Source organism: Sebastes umbrosus, chromosome 23 (assembly GCF_015220745.1).
Source record: "Sebastes umbrosus isolate fSebUmb1 chromosome 23, fSebUmb1.pri, whole genome shotgun sequence".
Lineage (NCBI taxonomy): Eukaryota > Metazoa > Chordata > Actinopteri > Perciformes > Sebastidae > Sebastes > Sebastes umbrosus.
Window position 1 is genome coordinate 9597739 of NC_051291.1, and position 18698 is coordinate 9616436.

The 18698-nt window shown below is 34.8% G+C and overlaps 3 protein-coding genes across 3 annotated transcripts; 1 reads left to right on the forward strand and 2 right to left on the reverse strand.

Annotated features, from left to right (window-relative positions):
* Nucleotides 1-513: 513 nt before the first annotated feature.
* On the forward strand, nucleotides 514-6884 carry LOC119482929 (tetraspanin-9). Its single transcript, XM_037760836.1, has 9 exons — nucleotides 514-726; nucleotides 2336-2378; nucleotides 3829-3907; nucleotides 4032-4223; nucleotides 4329-4403; nucleotides 4508-4609; nucleotides 4806-4937; nucleotides 5306-5389; nucleotides 6481-6884. The coding sequence occupies exons 3-9, from the start codon at nucleotides 3845-3847 to the stop codon at nucleotides 6550-6552; spliced, it is 720 nt and encodes a 239-aa protein (XP_037616764.1). The 5' UTR covers nucleotides 514-726; nucleotides 2336-2378; nucleotides 3829-3844; the 3' UTR covers nucleotides 6553-6884.
* amdhd1 (amidohydrolase domain containing 1) lies at nucleotides 6834-11555 on the reverse strand. Its single transcript, XM_037760835.1, has 9 exons — nucleotides 11374-11555; nucleotides 10980-11086; nucleotides 10819-10883; nucleotides 10465-10742; nucleotides 10166-10391; nucleotides 9555-9679; nucleotides 9339-9432; nucleotides 9068-9228; nucleotides 6834-7547 (listed from the first exon to the last, which is right to left on the reverse strand). The coding sequence occupies exons 1-9, from the start codon at nucleotides 11508-11510 to the stop codon at nucleotides 7442-7444; spliced, it is 1299 nt and encodes a 432-aa protein (XP_037616763.1). The 5' UTR covers nucleotides 11511-11555; the 3' UTR covers nucleotides 6834-7441.
* Nucleotides 11556-12764: 1209 nt separating this feature from the next.
* Nucleotides 12765-17628, reverse strand: snrpf (small nuclear ribonucleoprotein polypeptide F). Its single transcript, XM_037760837.1, has 4 exons — nucleotides 17453-17628; nucleotides 14562-14687; nucleotides 13435-13499; nucleotides 12765-13053 (listed from the first exon to the last, which is right to left on the reverse strand). The coding sequence occupies exons 1-4, from the start codon at nucleotides 17453-17455 to the stop codon at nucleotides 12987-12989; spliced, it is 261 nt and encodes an 86-aa protein (XP_037616765.1). The 5' UTR covers nucleotides 17456-17628; the 3' UTR covers nucleotides 12765-12986.
* Nucleotides 17629-18698: the final 1070 nt, after the last annotated feature.

Sequence of the window (18698 nt, forward strand, 5' to 3'; positions counted from 1 at the left end):
CACATTCTAAATGTGTCCCAGTTTATTTCCTGTTGCAGTGTAAGTGAATGACATCAGCTGACAGAACGTACACATGGACCCAAGCTGTTGCCTAGCAATGCAATTCTGTTCCAATTCCGTCAAAATGAACTAAAACGGAGCGTTTCCGACAGAGGGTAAATACAGGCATATTCAGACAGACGGTATGAGGAAAATAAAGTTTATTTTAACATTAAAGCATGTTCCAGTAGAAACACAAAAAAGTATGAACCTGAAAATGAGCATGATATGGGACCTTTAAGTATCATGAAAACAATAATACTCAGGTAAAGTACAAGTACTTGTGTAAATGTACTTAGGCTACCACTGCATTTGGACTTTTTTCTGTTGCAAAATTAGACAGAATCAGCAAATATGTGTTCTATTTTGATCAGCCATGTTTTTACACCTCCAGGGTCTTTGCCCGGCTGGTCCTTCTCTCTACACCGAGAGCCACGCCTCCTCATCCGGGTCCGTCCTCCAGCTGGCTCCGCCCCCTCTATGGAGCCCAGTTAAAGACGTTACCCTCCTCCTGCTCGGGTTCTCCAACTCCAACGACAACTTCTCAGCCGTTAACAACCGTTGGATTAATGTCTCCGCACCGAGCGATGCTGTGAGGGGGAAACAGCAGAAGTCAAGCCGGCATGTGGAGCTCTTTCAGCGGCTGAACCTTGAGACGTTACCGGGGAGATGAGTTCATAGCTAACGGTAGGTTAAAACTACTCCTCTCTTTCTCCTTCGTCTCACATGAAAACAATCACGGCCTGCTTATCCACTGAGTTTAACTGTGTGAGCAAACATCGACGTGTTTTAATGTCACTAAAGTTTAAAATCAGCGGGTTTATCGGTGATTTTTGGGCTTTTTTTCGTGTTTTTTATCGCAATTGTTTGTTAAAACCGCAAACTTAAAAGTTCAGTCCAGTGACGTCACGTCGTGACCGGAAAGAAGATACCTGATATCTGTCTACTACTACAAAATAAAAGAAGACACCACTGTCTGTCTACTAATACAAAATAAAAGGTTTTATCACAAAAGTATGTACTCTATGCAAAACTAACAAGTGTTTTTTAAACAGTTAATTCTACGAATAGGTAAAAAATATAATTAAATTAATTATTTTTATTTCTATAATTTTTATTTTATTTTATTTTATTTTATTTTTATTATTTTTATTTTTTATTATTTCTATATTGAAATTATTTTTCAGTGCCAAGGTGGTAAGATCTTCAAAGAAGATGACATTTTTTTGCTTGATTAATTGATTAGGCTAATTGGTTTTCAAAACAGTTTGCCATTAATTTTCTGTTTATGGACAATCAACTGACTAATTGCTGAATCTCTACAAATTACTTAATATAATTAATTATATAATATTAATTATAATAATAATTAATTATAATAATAATTAATATATATTGTATAATTATATTAATTAATATATATATTATATATAATTAATATATATTATATATGACTTTATGGCATACTATACTATGACTTTATATATATATGTTTTTAATTATATATATTTATAATAATATATATATATATATAATAATTAATAATTATAATAATCAATTATATAATATTACTTATATATACTTTCTTTTAACATAAATAAACATTTCTGATAAAGATGTCTTCAATTTGTTTTTAAAGAATTGTGATGTACTGAATGGGGCTCTTAGTAGTTATTAGTGCTATCTGGTTGACAAATTATCTGAAGGCAACACAAGTTATCTCAAACATACAGTATATTGGGCATTTCTGTACTGCATTTCTTTGTTATTTATTGGCCAACATATTCATGATGCATTATATTATCATGTATAAATATCAGTCCAGCTCTATTTATAGGTTTGTTTTTATTAAATTTACCATAATAATAAACTTTATTTATATAGCACTTTTCTTAAGAACACAACATGTATGTTTTATCATCTAGGTCAAGCTCTTTACTTGTATGTGTGTAATTTCTGACAAAAAGAAACAGTATTTGCCTTTAACATGTTCTGTGAAGTGTTATTTTATACCCATGCACTCATAGAGTTAACAGTTACAGGTTTCATGTGGTCAGACTAGGAATCTCTTCTAACAGTACTTACATGTTTTATAGATCAAACAACTAATCAAGATTAAGATTAATTGCTGATAAAAATAGCTATTAGTTACAGCCCTACTTCTGTGTTTACCAACATTATTGATTGAATCAAGAAACTTAAACTTAAGAGTTAAACTTAAAGCATCACTTTCACTGATAGCTTGTACACCATATACAGTTTGGTGTAAATGTTTGCGTCCGCTTGTGTGTTGCAGGTCCACCACCAGAGCTTCTCCGTTCTCCTGCTAGTTGGAAGTGGTGAGTTTATCTCCTCCTTGTTGTGTTTGTGTGGTTTCAGAATGACTCCTCAGGGAGATCAAAGTGTTTACAGTGAGTCTGATGTAACGGGAAACAAAGAGGTTACAAAAAAACACATAAAATTATGCTATTATGCTAACCCTAGCCAGTTATTATGATGTATGACATGATTTTATATCCAGAGTGTCCAAAAAAGTATTGAAAGTTTTTACATTTTTATGACCTACTATACTATGACTTTTTAATTATATTTTGATGGCAAACTATACTATACCTTTATTATGTTTTTATGATATACTATACTATGACTTTAATTATGTTTTTATGACATACTATGAATTTTGTATTATATTTTTATGGCAAACTATACTATCACTTTAATTATATTTGTATGGCATACTATACTATGACTTTGAGTATGTTTTTATGACATACTATACTATGACATAAATTATATTTTTATGACATACTATACTATGACTTTAATTATATTTTTATGACATACTATACTATGACTTTAATTATATTTTTTATGGCATACTATACTATGACTTAAAATATATTTTTATGACATATTATACTATGACTTTAATTATATTTTTTATGGCATACTATACTATGACTTAAAATATATTTTTATGACATATTATACTATGACTTTAATTATATTTTTATGACATACTATACTATGGCTTTTTAATTATATTTGTATGGCATATTATACTATAACTTTAATTATGTTTTTATGACATACTATACTATGAATTTTGTATTATATTTTTATGGCAAACTATACTATGACGTTAATTATATTTTTATGACATACTAAGATTTTTTAAAAATCACTTTTTATGCATTTTTCCATCAAACTTTTCGACATACTATACTATGACGTTTTCACGAAATCTTTCGACATACTATACTATGACTTTTTTTCATGAAAATTTGTATGACCTTTTTTATGACACACTATGACTTATTAATCATATTTTTTTGGCATACTATACTATGATTTATTTTTAAAGACATTTTATGACATACTGTATTATGACTTTTCATGTGACTATTTAGTCCGTCTGTATGTCTGTCCGGTCCATTCTCCTGAGTGCGATAGCTCAGGAATGCCTAGAGGGAGTTTCTTCAAATTTTGCCCTCAAAGATGAACTTATAAGATTTTGGTGGTCAAAGGTCAAGGTCACCGTGACCTCACGTACATCCCATTCTTATGAAAGTGATATCTCAGGAACACTGGAGGGAATTGTGTTGGCCAAAAAGTGCTGTAATTTATTGTTGTATTCCTGCACAATGCTGAAGTTCACCTGACGTACAGCAATTAACAATATATTTTGAATGTGATTTAAATGTACTGCCAGTGACTTCATCATTCAGTTATACCTTTTATTTAAACTTCAATATTGTCATTTCATGTTTACAAAACCTTTTCTTGCAGTACCTGTCGATTCATCATGGCTCGTGGTTGCATCTGCTGCGTTAAATACATGCTCTTCCTCTTCAACCTGCTCTTCTGGGTAATTATTCCACACATACAGTTACCGTAAATCAGTAGTAAGATCAGCATACCAACTAAAGAGTGTTATTATCATTAAATCAACAGGAAGTGTCTGAGTTTCCTGTTTATATGTGTGTTTTCAGCTGGGCGGGTGTGGACTGCTGGGTGTTGGCGTGTGGTTGTCGGTGTCTCAGGGCAGCTTTGCGACCCTATCGCCCTCCTTCCCGTCATTCTCCGCCGCCAACCTCATCATCACCCTCGGTACCGTCGTCATGGTGACGGGTTTCCTGGGTTGCCTGGGTGCCATCAAGGAGAACAAGTGCCTGCTGCTGAGTGTGAGTATACTACAATACCCATCGTGCATCACTAGTGGTGTTGTTTGAGTGGATTCTTTAATGATTAATGCCTTTTAATCTGACATTTTGCTTCTTTTTCTCCAGTTTTTCATCGTTCTGTTGATCATCCTCTTGGCCGAACTCATCCTCCTCATCCTGTTCTTTGTCTACACCGACAAGGTAAGACTGTGAAAGAACATTCATATTTATTAATGGTCCTCTCCTGCAGTAGGTGAGTGTGACTACATATCCCATCATCCACCTCTTCACCTCTGTTTGCCCAGGTGAGCGAAAATGCCAGAAGGGACCTGAAAGAAGGGCTGGTGCTGTACAACACGGACAACAATGCTGGACTGAGGGATGCATGGAACACCATACAGGGAGAGGTATATTATTAACAATCAAGTCTTCTACCTGTTTGATATTACATTTTATATAGTTATATCTTGCCATTTCTTTAGTTTTTAATCCAACTTAAACTTTATTTTCACCCTGTAATGCACTTAAAGTTGAATTAATGTAGTTATGCAAATTTTTAAAAAACATAATTGACTGTTTCCGTGTCTCCTGCCTGTGCAACAGTGGAAATGTTGTGGAGTGATCAACCACAATGACTGGTACACCGCCCTGCATGACAACGTGGTGCCTGACCGCTGCTGCCAGCACATTTACCCGGGCTGTGGACGCAACGCCACAAACACCTTCTGGACACGGGTCAGTGTGTTTTATGTTTGGTTTTAAAGTCTTAAAGTTGTAATTGGTGACTGTTAACTCTGAAGGAGTAGCTCAGCAATGTGGGAAATACTTATTTACTTTCTCGCAGAGAGTTGATTGTTACCACTTTCATGTTTGTGTGCTGTATATGAAGCTATGGCCAGCAGGTGATTATCTTAGCATAGCATAAAGACTGAAACAGGGGAAACAGCGTTTCCGACTCAGTCCATATTTTTCAAATTTGGTCGTAAATCATCAGAAGGTGCAGTTTTATTGTTTTTTCTTGATGAAGTTTGTGCCAGAACCAGCTCCTTTTCATCTAGTCTATATTTGTGGATACCTTCTGATGTGCAGTTCTCTTTTTTCAGGGTTGCTATGAGAAGGTAGAGGAGTGGCTGGATGACAACAAACACCTTCTGGGAACCATCGCCATGTGTGTGTTGGTCATACAGGTAAGGAAATCTTTATCAAGCACTTATCCAAACAACACTAGTTTAATATTTTTTTTAAACATATCATTTATTTCTTTTTAAGGCTTTTTTCGACATATTATACTGTGACGTTTTTTTTCGTGAAAATTGACATGCTATACTATGACATTTTTCATGAAATCTTTCGACATACTATACCACATATTAACTACGAACAAAACACAAACAAACTAAGAACAAAAATTCATAGTATATTATGTCGAAATAAATAAAAAAAAGTCATGATATAGCATGTAGAGAAAATAAAGTCATAGTATAATTGTCGAAAATTTTTATCGAATAACGTCTTAGTATAGTATGTCGAAAGATTTCTTGGAAAAATGTCATAGTATAGTACGTCGTAAAAAATAAAAAAGTCATATTATAGTATTTCGAAAAAATAAGTCATAGTATAGTATGTCCAAAAATGTATTAAAAGTCATAGTATGTTGTAAAAGTCAGAGTATATTATGTCGAAATAAATAAAAGAAGTCGTGGTATAGCATGTGGAAGAAAAAAAAAAGTCATAGTATGTCGGAAAAAAAATCATAGTATAGTATGTCGAAGAAAATGAAAGTTATAGTATGTAGAAAAATTAAAAAGCCATAGTATAGTACGTCAAAAAAGTCACAGTATGTTGAAAAAAATTAAAAAGTCAGTAAAGTGTTGAAAAAGTCAAATGTTGAAAAAATTTAGCATAGTATGTCGAAAAAAATCACAAAAAAAGTCATAGTATGTCAAAAAACATAGTTGTAGTATATTTTGTCTTAATAAACCATTGCGGAAGATGTTGACATTATTATGAGCGCCAATTAAACCTCAAACGGTGGAAAACGTGATCAAAATGGCATTCATGTTTCTTTCATGTGTTCCATCCAGCTGTTTTTATCTGCAAATGTGCATGTGCATAAAAACAGGAGAATGGAAATGATTCCAACTAATTGTGCAAAATGTTCGCGGTCAGGGGATATTGTAATAATTGCGACAGGCCTTTCTTATGTAGAACTTATCCAAAATGTCAAACAGCACTATTGTGTATTTTTAACATGATTTTTTTGTTGTTATTTTCCCAGCTCCTTGGTATGGCTTTCTCGATGACGCTTTACCAACAGATCCACCGAGCAGGGAAGAAGTACGAAGCCTGACGGGATTAACGTGGTCATTCCAAACTGTTAATATACGTTACATAAAATATATCATGTTTTGTTTGTAGTAAAATAATAAGCCAGCTATCATGTGTGCCATTACAGCCTTTTATCTCACATTCTATTGAACTAGTTTTTCTTACAATAAGCTTTTTAAAGATCGCACTCTAATGCATGTTGTTATGTAAAATATTTGTGATTTGTCTCTGACAATCAGAACCGAGAAAAAAGACTGAAGAAGAAGAGTTAGGAGTATTATTTTTGGTTAAAAGCCATACCTGTACTAAAAAGCATTATGTACTAACATGTTCAATAAAAGCACTCTTCTCAAATGTGATTTTTTTTTTTTCAGACGCACTGATATTACTGACTCATTACTGACTCATTACTTTTGTTTTCTTTTGCTCCTGCAATCTTAACTGAATAGTTTTAGTATCTGCTTTCACCCCCAACGGTCCCATAACGTCAATCAATAACCTGTTTGATCACTGAGGTGCGAAACATCTTACCTGTTTCTGAGGTGATAAAGAAATTCCTCTGTTTGCTGTAGTCACTGAATAACTGAAAACCTATTGAAGACATGCTTCGCTCTGCATAGAAGAAACAAGATAAATGAATAGAGAGGCAGATTTTAATCAACAGTTAACATGACATTTATCAGATATTTAACAGATGTTTAGGTTAATATTAGCTTAAAGAAACTGTTTGACATATTGGGAAATACAGCCATCTAGTGGGGGAAAGGCCAGGCAACCAGTGGACGCAGCTCGGTTAGCTACTGGTTTCCAGTCGCATACCTGCATTTCCAAAAATGTCAAATTGTGTTACCTTAAAATCTTGTAGCCGTCTATCAGAATTATTGATAGCAGCTTCACAAAGTGTCTTCTGGTTACAAGTCCATAGTTTTTTCGTTATCAACAACAACGTTTCCTTTGATGACGACGTAGCGGATCAGCTCCTGATGTCCTCCCAGCTGGTAGATCAGATGCTCCCATCTGCAATAAAACATACAAGAAAGGATCTGTTTTTATTTCATATAAACATACAAGGAATGCAGTTATCAAATAATTAATACTAAAGATGAGATTCTCATTTGTAAGATAATCCAGACAATCTGATGCTGTCTGAAAAACTCAGTACTATATTACATAATAATACTACTTACAGTTAAACTTTTATTTAAGTTAGACCTAGTGCTAAGGTTAAATCAGTTGATTAGTATATTAGGTATTATTATAGCATTTTGGGAGGAATAACTTAGGACATAGTCAACTATAAATTAACCATTCACTGTTTCTTATTCAACCTGCATGGTAAAATAAAGGTTAAAATGTCATGCAAACACATAAAATGCATTAGTTTACAAATCTATAACTTTTGTTAAACTACAGTCAAATGCAGGATGTCAGCAGCACAACGCCAATACTGAATGAACTTTGGGTCTTAGAAACATGGCTCTACATAGATCAGGCTCAGCTAACTCTGTTCACTCCTGATTTATTAGATCTAATTTATCTGGATTGATGTCAAAAGTTTTCTCCCTGGTTCTCATCAGATGTTCAATTTATTTTTAGGTATTTGCCGCCCTCTACTGGATGTTTAGTGAACTGCAATAGGCTTGAATTCTGGTATCAGCAACAGCTGTTAAAACAGATATTTCCCACACTGGAATCAGAGCTTTTGAAGATTTATGCAAAACTAAATAATTTGTACACCTAACTGCAACGAACTGAGGTCAAATCTGGCTCGAGTTGTTGCTACTTAATAAAGCAGGAAAGCCCCAAAAAACAAATTGACGATGATATTTATTTTTAGACCAGAGACCTGTTTTTTGCTGCTTACAGACAGTGGGGACTAATTTTTTGTGTACATCCAGTAATTATTCTAATAATTAAATGCCTACTAATAATATTCAATTAGTGCTCATATATATTGTATTTCATACATTAATATTCATATTGTATATTGAAAAATGCAATTTATTTCTAGTTTTTAATTAGATATCCTGCATTATCTGAATACATCTGCCACAAAAAAACGGAGGACTAACAGTTTAAATACAAAGTAGATTTACAATATGTCTTTGTTTAATATATGTAACTTTTCATGAAACAGGATAGTATTTTTTTAACTACTTTTAACTACTGTTTTACTGTAGTTTATAATAAATATTTGATAAGATAATCACTTTTTTTGCATGTAAATATGTACATTTTCAATCTGAAAAGTAACTAATAAATAATAATAATGACAAATAAATGTAGTGGAGTAAAAAGTACAATATTTCCCTCTGAAATAAAGTGGAGGAGAAGTATAAAGTAACATAAAATGAGAATAGTCAAGTCAAATTCATAGGTGCTTGCACTTAAGTACAGTACTTGTAAGTACTTAGTTACTTTTAATGGTCATCATTACTTGTTCATAATAAAAAAAAAAGATGTTATAGACCCAGAAACACACTATCGGACAAAAAGATTTTCTTTGTTCTGTGTGTAAATCTTGACATGTGATTTACCGTGAGGTGTTGAGGACCAGCAGGTCTCCGTGTTTGTTGACCTCCAGGGAGCCGTGTGTGTGGGAGCGTCCCAGGGCGTACGCTGCGTTGATGGTGGCCGCAGCCAAAGCCTCTGGCATGGACATCCTCATGTTGACACAGGCCAGGTGCATGACTATTGGCTGAGGAAGAGGAGGGCACAAGAGAGAGAGAGAGAGAAAGACACAAATAAACAGAGGATAGAGACGAGGGATGAGTTGTAACCATCATGCAACACTCCTGCTCTACTCACCATGGAGCAGCAGTAAGCGTTGGGGTTAAAGTCGCTGCCGAGAGCCACAATAACTCCGGCTTCCAACATGTCTCTGGCCCGAGGCTGAGGTAGCCTAAACACACACACACACACACACACGTAAAAGTACTAATATCACACTGTAGAAATACTCCATTACAAGTCAAAGTCCTGCATTTCAAACGACATACTTAGGTAAAAGTTAAAAGAACATACCGTAGGATGTAAGCTGTAGTTGGTAGAAGGACGGCGGCGGTTCTTGCTGTTGCCATGGCAGCGATCCCCTCGTCTGTGACCTCCTCCAGGTGACTGATGGCCGAGGCTCCGAGCTCTGCACCCAACTGACAAACATAAATACTCAGGTTAACAGCAAGACTATTATTCTAATGCTTAAAACTTCTTGCAGTATGGAGTTGAAACAGTTAGGCACATAATTAATCAGTTTCTAAACAGAATAATTGATTAATCATTTAAATCATTTAACAAGCAAATATGCAAGCGAGTGCAATATTTCTTATATTTTAAGAAATTTAAATTAATATTTTTATTTTCTTATTTCTCAATGTTTCCTGAAGTTGACATCGCGCGATAATAAAAATATGATATATTGTAGCGTTCATCAAACTTAAAGCTTCATCCAAGCTGCTGTTGAACTGTACTGCATTACACTGATGGGTGTTTCTAGAATTTAGACGACCCTCACTTATGAAATTGGGGTGGATAAAATATTAGTGACACAACACGTCAAAGGTGGTTGTGTATTTAGCACCTTGTGGAGTTCCTCTGCGCTCATAGTGGCTAAACACAGCTTTATGAGTGAATGATACCTGAGCAGAGTTCATGGGATGAAGCTCGTCTCCGTGGAAGTTGATGTTGAGGCCCATGTCTTTGCCGGCCTGCAGGATGGAGCGAGTAGAGCTGAGGTCAAACACTCCCTGCTCACAGAACACGTCGATGTTGTCGACGCTCAGAGTCCCGGCAGACATCTGTTCTTTCAGCTTCGGCAGCTGAACCTGCAGGATGTCTTCTGTGGCTTCAGCAACTGTCTTCCCTCTGAATAAAAGGAGATTAGTTAGAGGGTTTCATTATCAGGATGTGATGTGAAAGGAGATATAAAGGTCCATACTTGGGCACTGCGTGGGCTCCACAGTAGGTTGAGGAAATGTTGATGGGCAGCGTGTGTCTGGCCTCCTCGATCACCTGCAGCATCTTGAGCTCAGTCTGCAGCTCCAGGCCGTACCCGCTCTTACACTCCACCAGGGTCGTACCCGCTCGCTGCATCCGAACCAGCCTGTTGCTGAGGGACCCCAGCAGCTCCAAGAACCCGGCAGCTCGGGTGTGCTCCACCGTGAAGTGGATCCCTCCGCCAGCACGGTGCACGTCCATGTAGGTGGCACCTGCCAGCTGCAAGAGGAACATGCAATCTCATAAAACTGTAGCTCCAGTTGTGGAAGTCAAAAACATATTGAACATGATTTACCTTCATTGCAAATTCATGCACCCTGTCACCAGCCCAGACTGGATGGGTGTGGGCATCAACCAACCCTGAAACAAGACATTTTTCAAATGATAATCACTCGTATTATGTTATTGTACAGAAAGAAGAAATACAACTTGCATATAAACCTATCAGATACTCACCAGGCAGGACACACATTCCTGTAGCATCAATCACTTTATCAAATGTCGCTTCTGAATACTGAGCTCGGATGATTTCTGCAGGACCCACAGCTTTAATCAGCCCATCGCTGGATGAAGAAATCAGTTGCTTTAATGTCACTTTAAAGCACAGCTTGGAGCTGAGCATGCAGCTGAGGTTTCACAAAGCCATCGTACGGAAGATAAACCTTTTTGTAAACACACATCAGGCCAAACTATACTTTTTTTCACGCACTAGTGATGAGTTAAAGGTACAGTATGTAGGAAATCTAATGCTTGTTTCACATTTCTTCACAAAATTTAACACAAGGTGACCCCTCATGCTTGTCACATGGTATGAAGTAATCTCAGATAACCTTTTAGTTAGAAAACTTACCTCCCTATCACTACGCTCCCATTTTCAATCACAGAAAGGTTTTGCATCCCAGGTTTGGTCATAAACTTCTCTCCATTGTTGCAGATCAAAACCACCTGTTTGGCGTTCTTCACCAGTAGTCTGTAATTACCGGACATTTTTATTTATCCAAAGCAGAGACCCCTTAACTTCAGAGTGACTGGCTTTAAACTAGTTTGAGAAAAGGCAAATATTTGTCTAGGAGAGTTTAAAGTGCACATTGAGAGGCGGTGCTTCTACCACGGACATCACAGATAACCAGTTAACCAGTAACAATAGAGGGCTGCAGGGATGATTTATTTTTGTAGGCCAAACAGGAAGTTAGCATCGCCCCGGTTCCCTCGACAAAAAGCCAATGGATTTTTCCATTTGGATTATTGCAGAAAAAAAGCTCTGTGGCAAACAAACTTTTATGATGAGAAAAAAATAAATGAATAAACAAATAAAAATAAAGTTGAAAAGGGGGTATTGGCGGGAGGGAGAGAGGGAGCAATTCTAAATTTTGGCAATTTTCTGTGGGAGGGAGCCTGTTCGTGTGAGGCGAGTATTTTAGGTATTTATTTACTTATTGAATTTAATTTTTCTGTTTTCCATTTTGACCTTTTTCTCCTTTCACACCTTCCCCCATTTATTCAAGGTATTGTTATAGGATTAGTAGAGCAGAAAGAGAGTGGAAAACGGTAGATTAAAAAAACATTTTTTTTTAAAAAAGAGTGAAAAGTGGTGGTGAAAACGGTGTAGTATTGTGATGTAGTGTAAAGCATATGTTGTGTTTGCATGTGTCAGGGGGTTGGTAGTTTAATGAGTAAAGATTAAGGGGTGATTAAAGTGATGCCGAGAAACACAGTACTAAGTTACAGAAAATATATACTGTATATATAAAAAGAAAAAAGATAAAACAATATCACATCGGTATTGAAGAACTTTTAACCAGATTAAATAGGAAAAAGGTAAAAGCTTCAAAATGCACAAGTGTGATTTTTACTGACGTATTTTATATCGTAGAAAAAAACGTTAAAATCTCTTCATCTTGTGTTAACCACAGACCTTATTTCATGCATCTAACCAGAAACCCATTGACTGTTTGGTCGTGTCTAGAAAGTAACCCAAAATTTGGGAAACTTGCGAGACGGATAAGGTTAGGCATCGACTCCAAATGGTTATGGTTAGGATAGGTCGCCGGACAGCGAGTATTTTAACATTTTTGCAAGTTTTCGCAATGTGCGAGTTACCGTCTACACACGACCCTTCGAGACGAGGGAACTGGAAGTGCAAAAATGTTTTTTAAAATGTTTTTAAGACTCATTCCTGCAGCACTCATTTACACATATTACTTCTGCTAGACATCACATGCAAAAACCACAACAATCAGGTTTAAGAAAGGGTACAATAATCATTTTATTGTGTCTGTATTACAAACTGACAACATAAAATTGGCCTAACAAATACAGTAAAAAAAAAAATCATTTTCAAAACTGCTCGAAAAAAGTTAACCTAAACCCCAATCGTTCATTGTTTCACATGGTGAAAACACAAACACACAATTCAACTACGAGGTACAGTCACACAACAGGGCCGAGTCTTCTTCACCAACATCACTCCCTCATTTCTCCGTCTTCCTCCTCTTCTTCTACACCTCTGATGTACAAAACATTATTACACCTGTGGGTATGAAACACACGTTACCACATAACTGGCTGCCATAACAAAAAGACAGAAGCACAATGGGTTGATTATGTAGTGCTCATTTTGCTTCCACCAATGATTTCTTTCAAAAGTGAACCATTAATTATTAACACGGGTTAGTTTATGTTGTTAGTAATCTTAAAGGATTGAGCCATAAAAAGAACTTTCTCTGTATTGTTTAGCAAGAAAAGTGCTCTTTTCATTGTACTACTTCATAGACTTGTTTTCCCCTTAAAAAACATAATTATCTTACTTCACCTAAACTTGTTGAATAAATGTTAAATTAAGTTATCATAATAAAGAAGCCTCTACTGAACTAGTTATGGAATAAAGATGAAAAAGATATTTATAACATACCTGATGAGAACTTCACCAAGATGACCCGCCAATGCTCCATCCACATACTCTTCTGTGTTTGCCAGCTGTCAGGAAAACAAGTAAATATAAAAAGGTCAAGAGGCTACCCATAAGGGTGTATTTGCACGGTTGAATCCCATACGGCAATGATGACGTCGTCAAAAATATGAAGGTAGATGCGTGTTCGCACTGATAGAAGTGGTACGGCTTGGGATAATAAAATCCTAATAAATGATGAAAAAGATTTCTGCACAATTGACACCGCAAAAGCAGAGATGCTGGCAACTGTGAGATGAACGTATAATCTGAAAAAATAGTCACCGAACTATTAAAGTATAGAAGGATAAAGGATCTTTTAAAAGATCCTACTTTTATGGACGGAGTGCTACCACATACGGTTGTGGTTTATTTTTTACACCCAATACATTATGTTGTTGTAAAAAGGGAGGACATTTTCTGACTCTGTAGACTGAACAACTGAACTTGATGTACAAAAAGTACTTTTGTAATAAGAAAATATGTTCACGAGTCGCTGCTCACATTAAGGACAAATGGAAGCTCTGGAGCTTGTAATTACGGCTGTCCTCGACAAAAGAAATTCTTAGTCGACTGTGGAGAAACTCAGTGTGTGTGTGTGAGAGAGAGAGTGTATCAAAGAATCACACAAAAGCACCACTTTAAATCTTCTGTTTACCAGAGACGTGCTCATAAGTTTCTTGTAAATAAGGCATTCAGCATGGAAAAGGCATAAAAAAATGACTAAATTGACAAAAGCAGTCTTATTTGACTAAGATCAAAACGACTGATTGGTCTATTAATAATAGAGGGGGAAGTCCTACTTGTAAAGCATAATTCCTCCAACATTTTGTTTGTGAAATGACTCTTGAGGCTTCACATGTGGTGGAAAGTGTGCAAGTGTGAAAAAGTTAAGAGTGAATAACAAAAGGTCAAAATGTGAAATGAACAAAAATGCAAACTGCATTATGTTTTATTTACCTGTGGGTCAACAAATGCCACAATATCCCAAAAGAACTTTAGTAAAACTTGCTCTCTGTGCAAGCAAGGATGGCACATATAAATAACATTGGTATTGGAACAAGGCATACAATTCAATAAACTGTTCTTACCTGCATATTCATGTACCCATCCACAGATACCAGGTAGCCCTTGTACTCCATGCCCCACTTCAGCTTCACCATCACTGGTTTGCCTGTAAGGCCGTTCAGGAATGGCTTTGGGTTCAGCGGTAAACTCTATTGAGAGAAAAAAGGATTATTTTACACAGTTTACATTCATTGTGACAGCAATCACCAACATTACCCATGGTATTACTTATGGTTGTAAATAATCTTGTTCTCTAAATAGCACAGCTCATGCCAAATTTAGTTAAAAAAAGAAATCTGCCAAATAATTGTAGCTTAGCATATCACCAACATGTCAAATGAAAACATGCATGTATATAACAAATCTTAAAATACGGCACTTTAGACAGACATGGTAGGATCTGTAAATTATGTCATGTAAGTTTGTTGCAAAGTGTCAATACAAATATAATTTAAAAAAAAGAAAACATGCATGTAATGACATTTTCTGATATATGATGTTATAATAGTAACTTATTTTATAGTATACCTATAGTAAAAATATTTTTATACTTTCTTCTATTTAAATGGTTCATATTTTGTTCCACTTTGTTTTGCTGTTTTTTACTGTGTTAGCTGATGCATCTTGTTTTTTACACTATCCCCTTTGCTGCTGTACACTGCAAATTTCCCCCCTGCAGGACTAAAAGGAATATCTTATCTTATACATTAGCAAAGTGTGCAAGTTACAATGTTTTGTTCTTTAATAAAAAATTGTGTGTGTTAAGTTTTCAGCAAACATGCAGTAAATGAAGCAGGGTAATGTTACAGCCAGGTAACTCAAACAAGCAACAATGGTTAAAACTAGTGGTGAGCAAGTACAAATATAACTACTGCAGCCAACAAAAGATTATATAACATTCTTACATTTGCTGCTAGAAAAAATATGTATTACTACAGTGGATTAATGATAAGAAACCCTCTGTCCAAGGCTAGCGAAAAGTGATATTTGAGATGGTCCCTTTGGAAATATCTCACAAATATTCTACATGCCAAAGTAGATCAGTTCCACAATATTTGGCAGCCCTATCTGAATTATTTTGGACCTGAACTCTCTTCCATTATCTCACAAGGAGCCTCTTGAACATGAACTCATATATATCCTGTGACTTCCCTGCACTATGAACTATTTCCTATGACCTCCTATATACTTTTTTTTTTATCCTATATACATTTTTTTATCTGAGCTGTACCAGTGTTTGTTTGTTCTTACTTAAGTAAATGTATAATCAGGAAAATATACTTAAAAGTATTACACGTAATACTTTTGCTGTTAGTTATTATACTTTTCTGTATACTTTTCAGTAAAAGCCAAGTATACTTGGACATCATTTTCCATTTATTTTATGTATTTCTTTTTTTATACATTTTTAATTAGCATTTTTTTAAATTCATTTTTAAATGTATGTATTTAATTATGTATGTAATTATTTATTTATGCATTATTTTCCCTTTGCATTTCACCCCTTATTTATTTCCCCAAAATACATAAAAAGTAATCTGAAAGCATACTCTCTTATTTCAAGTTTAAAAGAAGTATACTAATAGCATACTTGAATAAACTTGTTTTTTTGTAAGGGGATGTCAGATACTCAAACTGAGAAGTTTATACAGTTGGATGGAGTTAAACATCTCATTAGACGTATACTTTTAAGTGTACTTTAAGTGTAAAGTGATTTGATTTGCTTCTTTATTTATTTATCTCTGTATTAATTCCCTTATTTATTCAATATTCTGTTGAATTTTCCGTATTTTTTTTTTTTAATACATTTTTATTTTGCTTTTTTTTTTTTAAATCTCATTAGACACCTTTTAATTCTCATCTTTGTTGGACTACATGCCAAAATAGATCAGTTCCACAATATTTGGCAGCCCTATCTGAATTATTTTGGACCTGAACTCTCTTCCATTATCTCACAAGGAGCCTCTTGAACATGAACTCATATATATCCTGTGACTTCCCTGCACTATGGACTATTTCCTATGACCTCATATATAATTTGTTTTATCTGGGCTGTACCAGTGTTTGTTTGTTCTTACTTAAGTAAATGTATAATCAGGAAAATATACTTAAAAGTATTAAAAGTAAAAGTACTCAAGCAGAAAAATGGCCACTGTGATTAAATATATTATATCATTAGAATATTAAGACTATTAATTGTCTAGCATCTAAAGTCTTACTTTAGTAAATGTATAATCAGGAAAATATACTTTCAGTATTAAAAATTAAATATCCAGCTTATAAAATCTTACTTAAGTAAATGTATAATTGTATAATTTCCTATGACCTCCTATATATATTTTGTTGATCTGAGCTGTACCAGTGTTTGTTTGTTGTTGTTTTCTTATTTTGTGATGTGAAAATAAGAAAACCCAATAAACATATTATAGAAAAAAAATAACTAGTGGTGAGCCAGTTCTACACACTATAACACTCTGCACTGTTTGCCCATGCACAGTTCTACACACTATAACACTCTGCACTGTTTGCCCATGCACAGCTCTACACACTATAACACTCTGCACTGTTTGCCCATGCTGGCTAAATTAGATGTTTTTCTAATGGAGTCTGGTGTGACTTTCTCTCCACAGAAATCAACCCAAACTCAAACAAAAGACCGCATAACCACAGTTAATTAACTTGTGCTACTGATATAACAATTAAGTCGACATTAAAGCTAGTTAAGTCAATAAATATTGCATTTTAACACTGCATGTGTGAGTAAAACTGAGAACTCCATTCATTCCATAGCATGAATAAGAAGCTAATGTAGCTAATGCTAACTATTAAATAAGCTGCTATCTTCTACTAGAGTGGAAACAAACCCCACTAAAACATCTACTGAGTTGATAGTTGGACATTAAGGTGTACTCACCATGTCTGTTGTCCTTAAAGCTGGTCTGCTGATGATAAACTTGATGTATTTTCGTCTCAAACGTTTGTTCTTCGTGATCCAGCAAACACGCTTTACCGCCGAACAGGAAGTAAACCGCCGGAAACAGGAAGTACGTCACTGTGACGTCAGAGGAGTCTTCATGTGTTCATCTATACTGCCCTCTCTGGTGGTGAGGAGGTCACACTGCAGTGTACAATACTGGAAAACCCACTTTACTACTATAAAATGTAGTGTTTAGAGAATAAGTTATAATATAACAAGAAAAAAGTAAAAAGTTCATGGGAAAAAAAGTTGCAATATTATGAGAATAAAGTCATAATATTACAAGAATAAAGTCACAAGTTTATGAGAAAAAAAGTTGTGATATTATGAGAATAAAGTCACAAGTTTATGGGAAAAAAGTTGTAATATTATGAGAATAAAGTCACAAGTTTATGGGAAAAAAAGTTGTAATATTATGAGATTAAAGTCACAAGTTTATGGGAAAAAAACGTTGTAATATTATGAGAATAAAGTCACAAATTTATGAGTAAAAAAGTTGTAATATTATGAGAATAAAGTCACAAGTTTATGGGAAAAAAGTTGTAATATTATGAGGATAAAGTCATAAGTTTAACAGAAAAAAGTCATAGTATTATGAGAATAAAATCAATATTATAAAGTAGTAATTTTACAAGTTATTTTCTTTTTTTCTCGTTAAGTTCTGACTTTATTCTCGTAATATTAAAATATTTTTTACTCGTAAAGTTCTGACTTTAATCTCGTAACATTACGACTTTATTCTCGTAAAGTTCTGACTTTATTCTCGTAATATTACGACTTTTTTCTCGTAAAATTATGACCTTATTCTGGAAATCTCTGATTTATTTTCCCTCAATGTGGCCCTAATACTCCGTCGCACATTTGCACTTTGGCCCTCACTGCATTAGACTTATATACTATATACTTAGATTATAAACTGTGTTACCTTCATCACAATGCTCAAATGTTTTTTTTTTTGTTCAACCAACAGTACAAACCTCAAAATTATTAAATAAAAACTAAAAGTTCAATTTCTACCTGTACCAACTGAAAGTGAGTCTGTGATCCCCAGAAGTGAGTTTAAAGTGACCTTATATTACTTTATGAGGTGTGTTATGGTGGTTGGCATCATAATATGGTTGAACTCTTTTAACATTCTTCATATGATTACTTTAAGTTTAAGTCCAATGCAAATAAAGTCTTA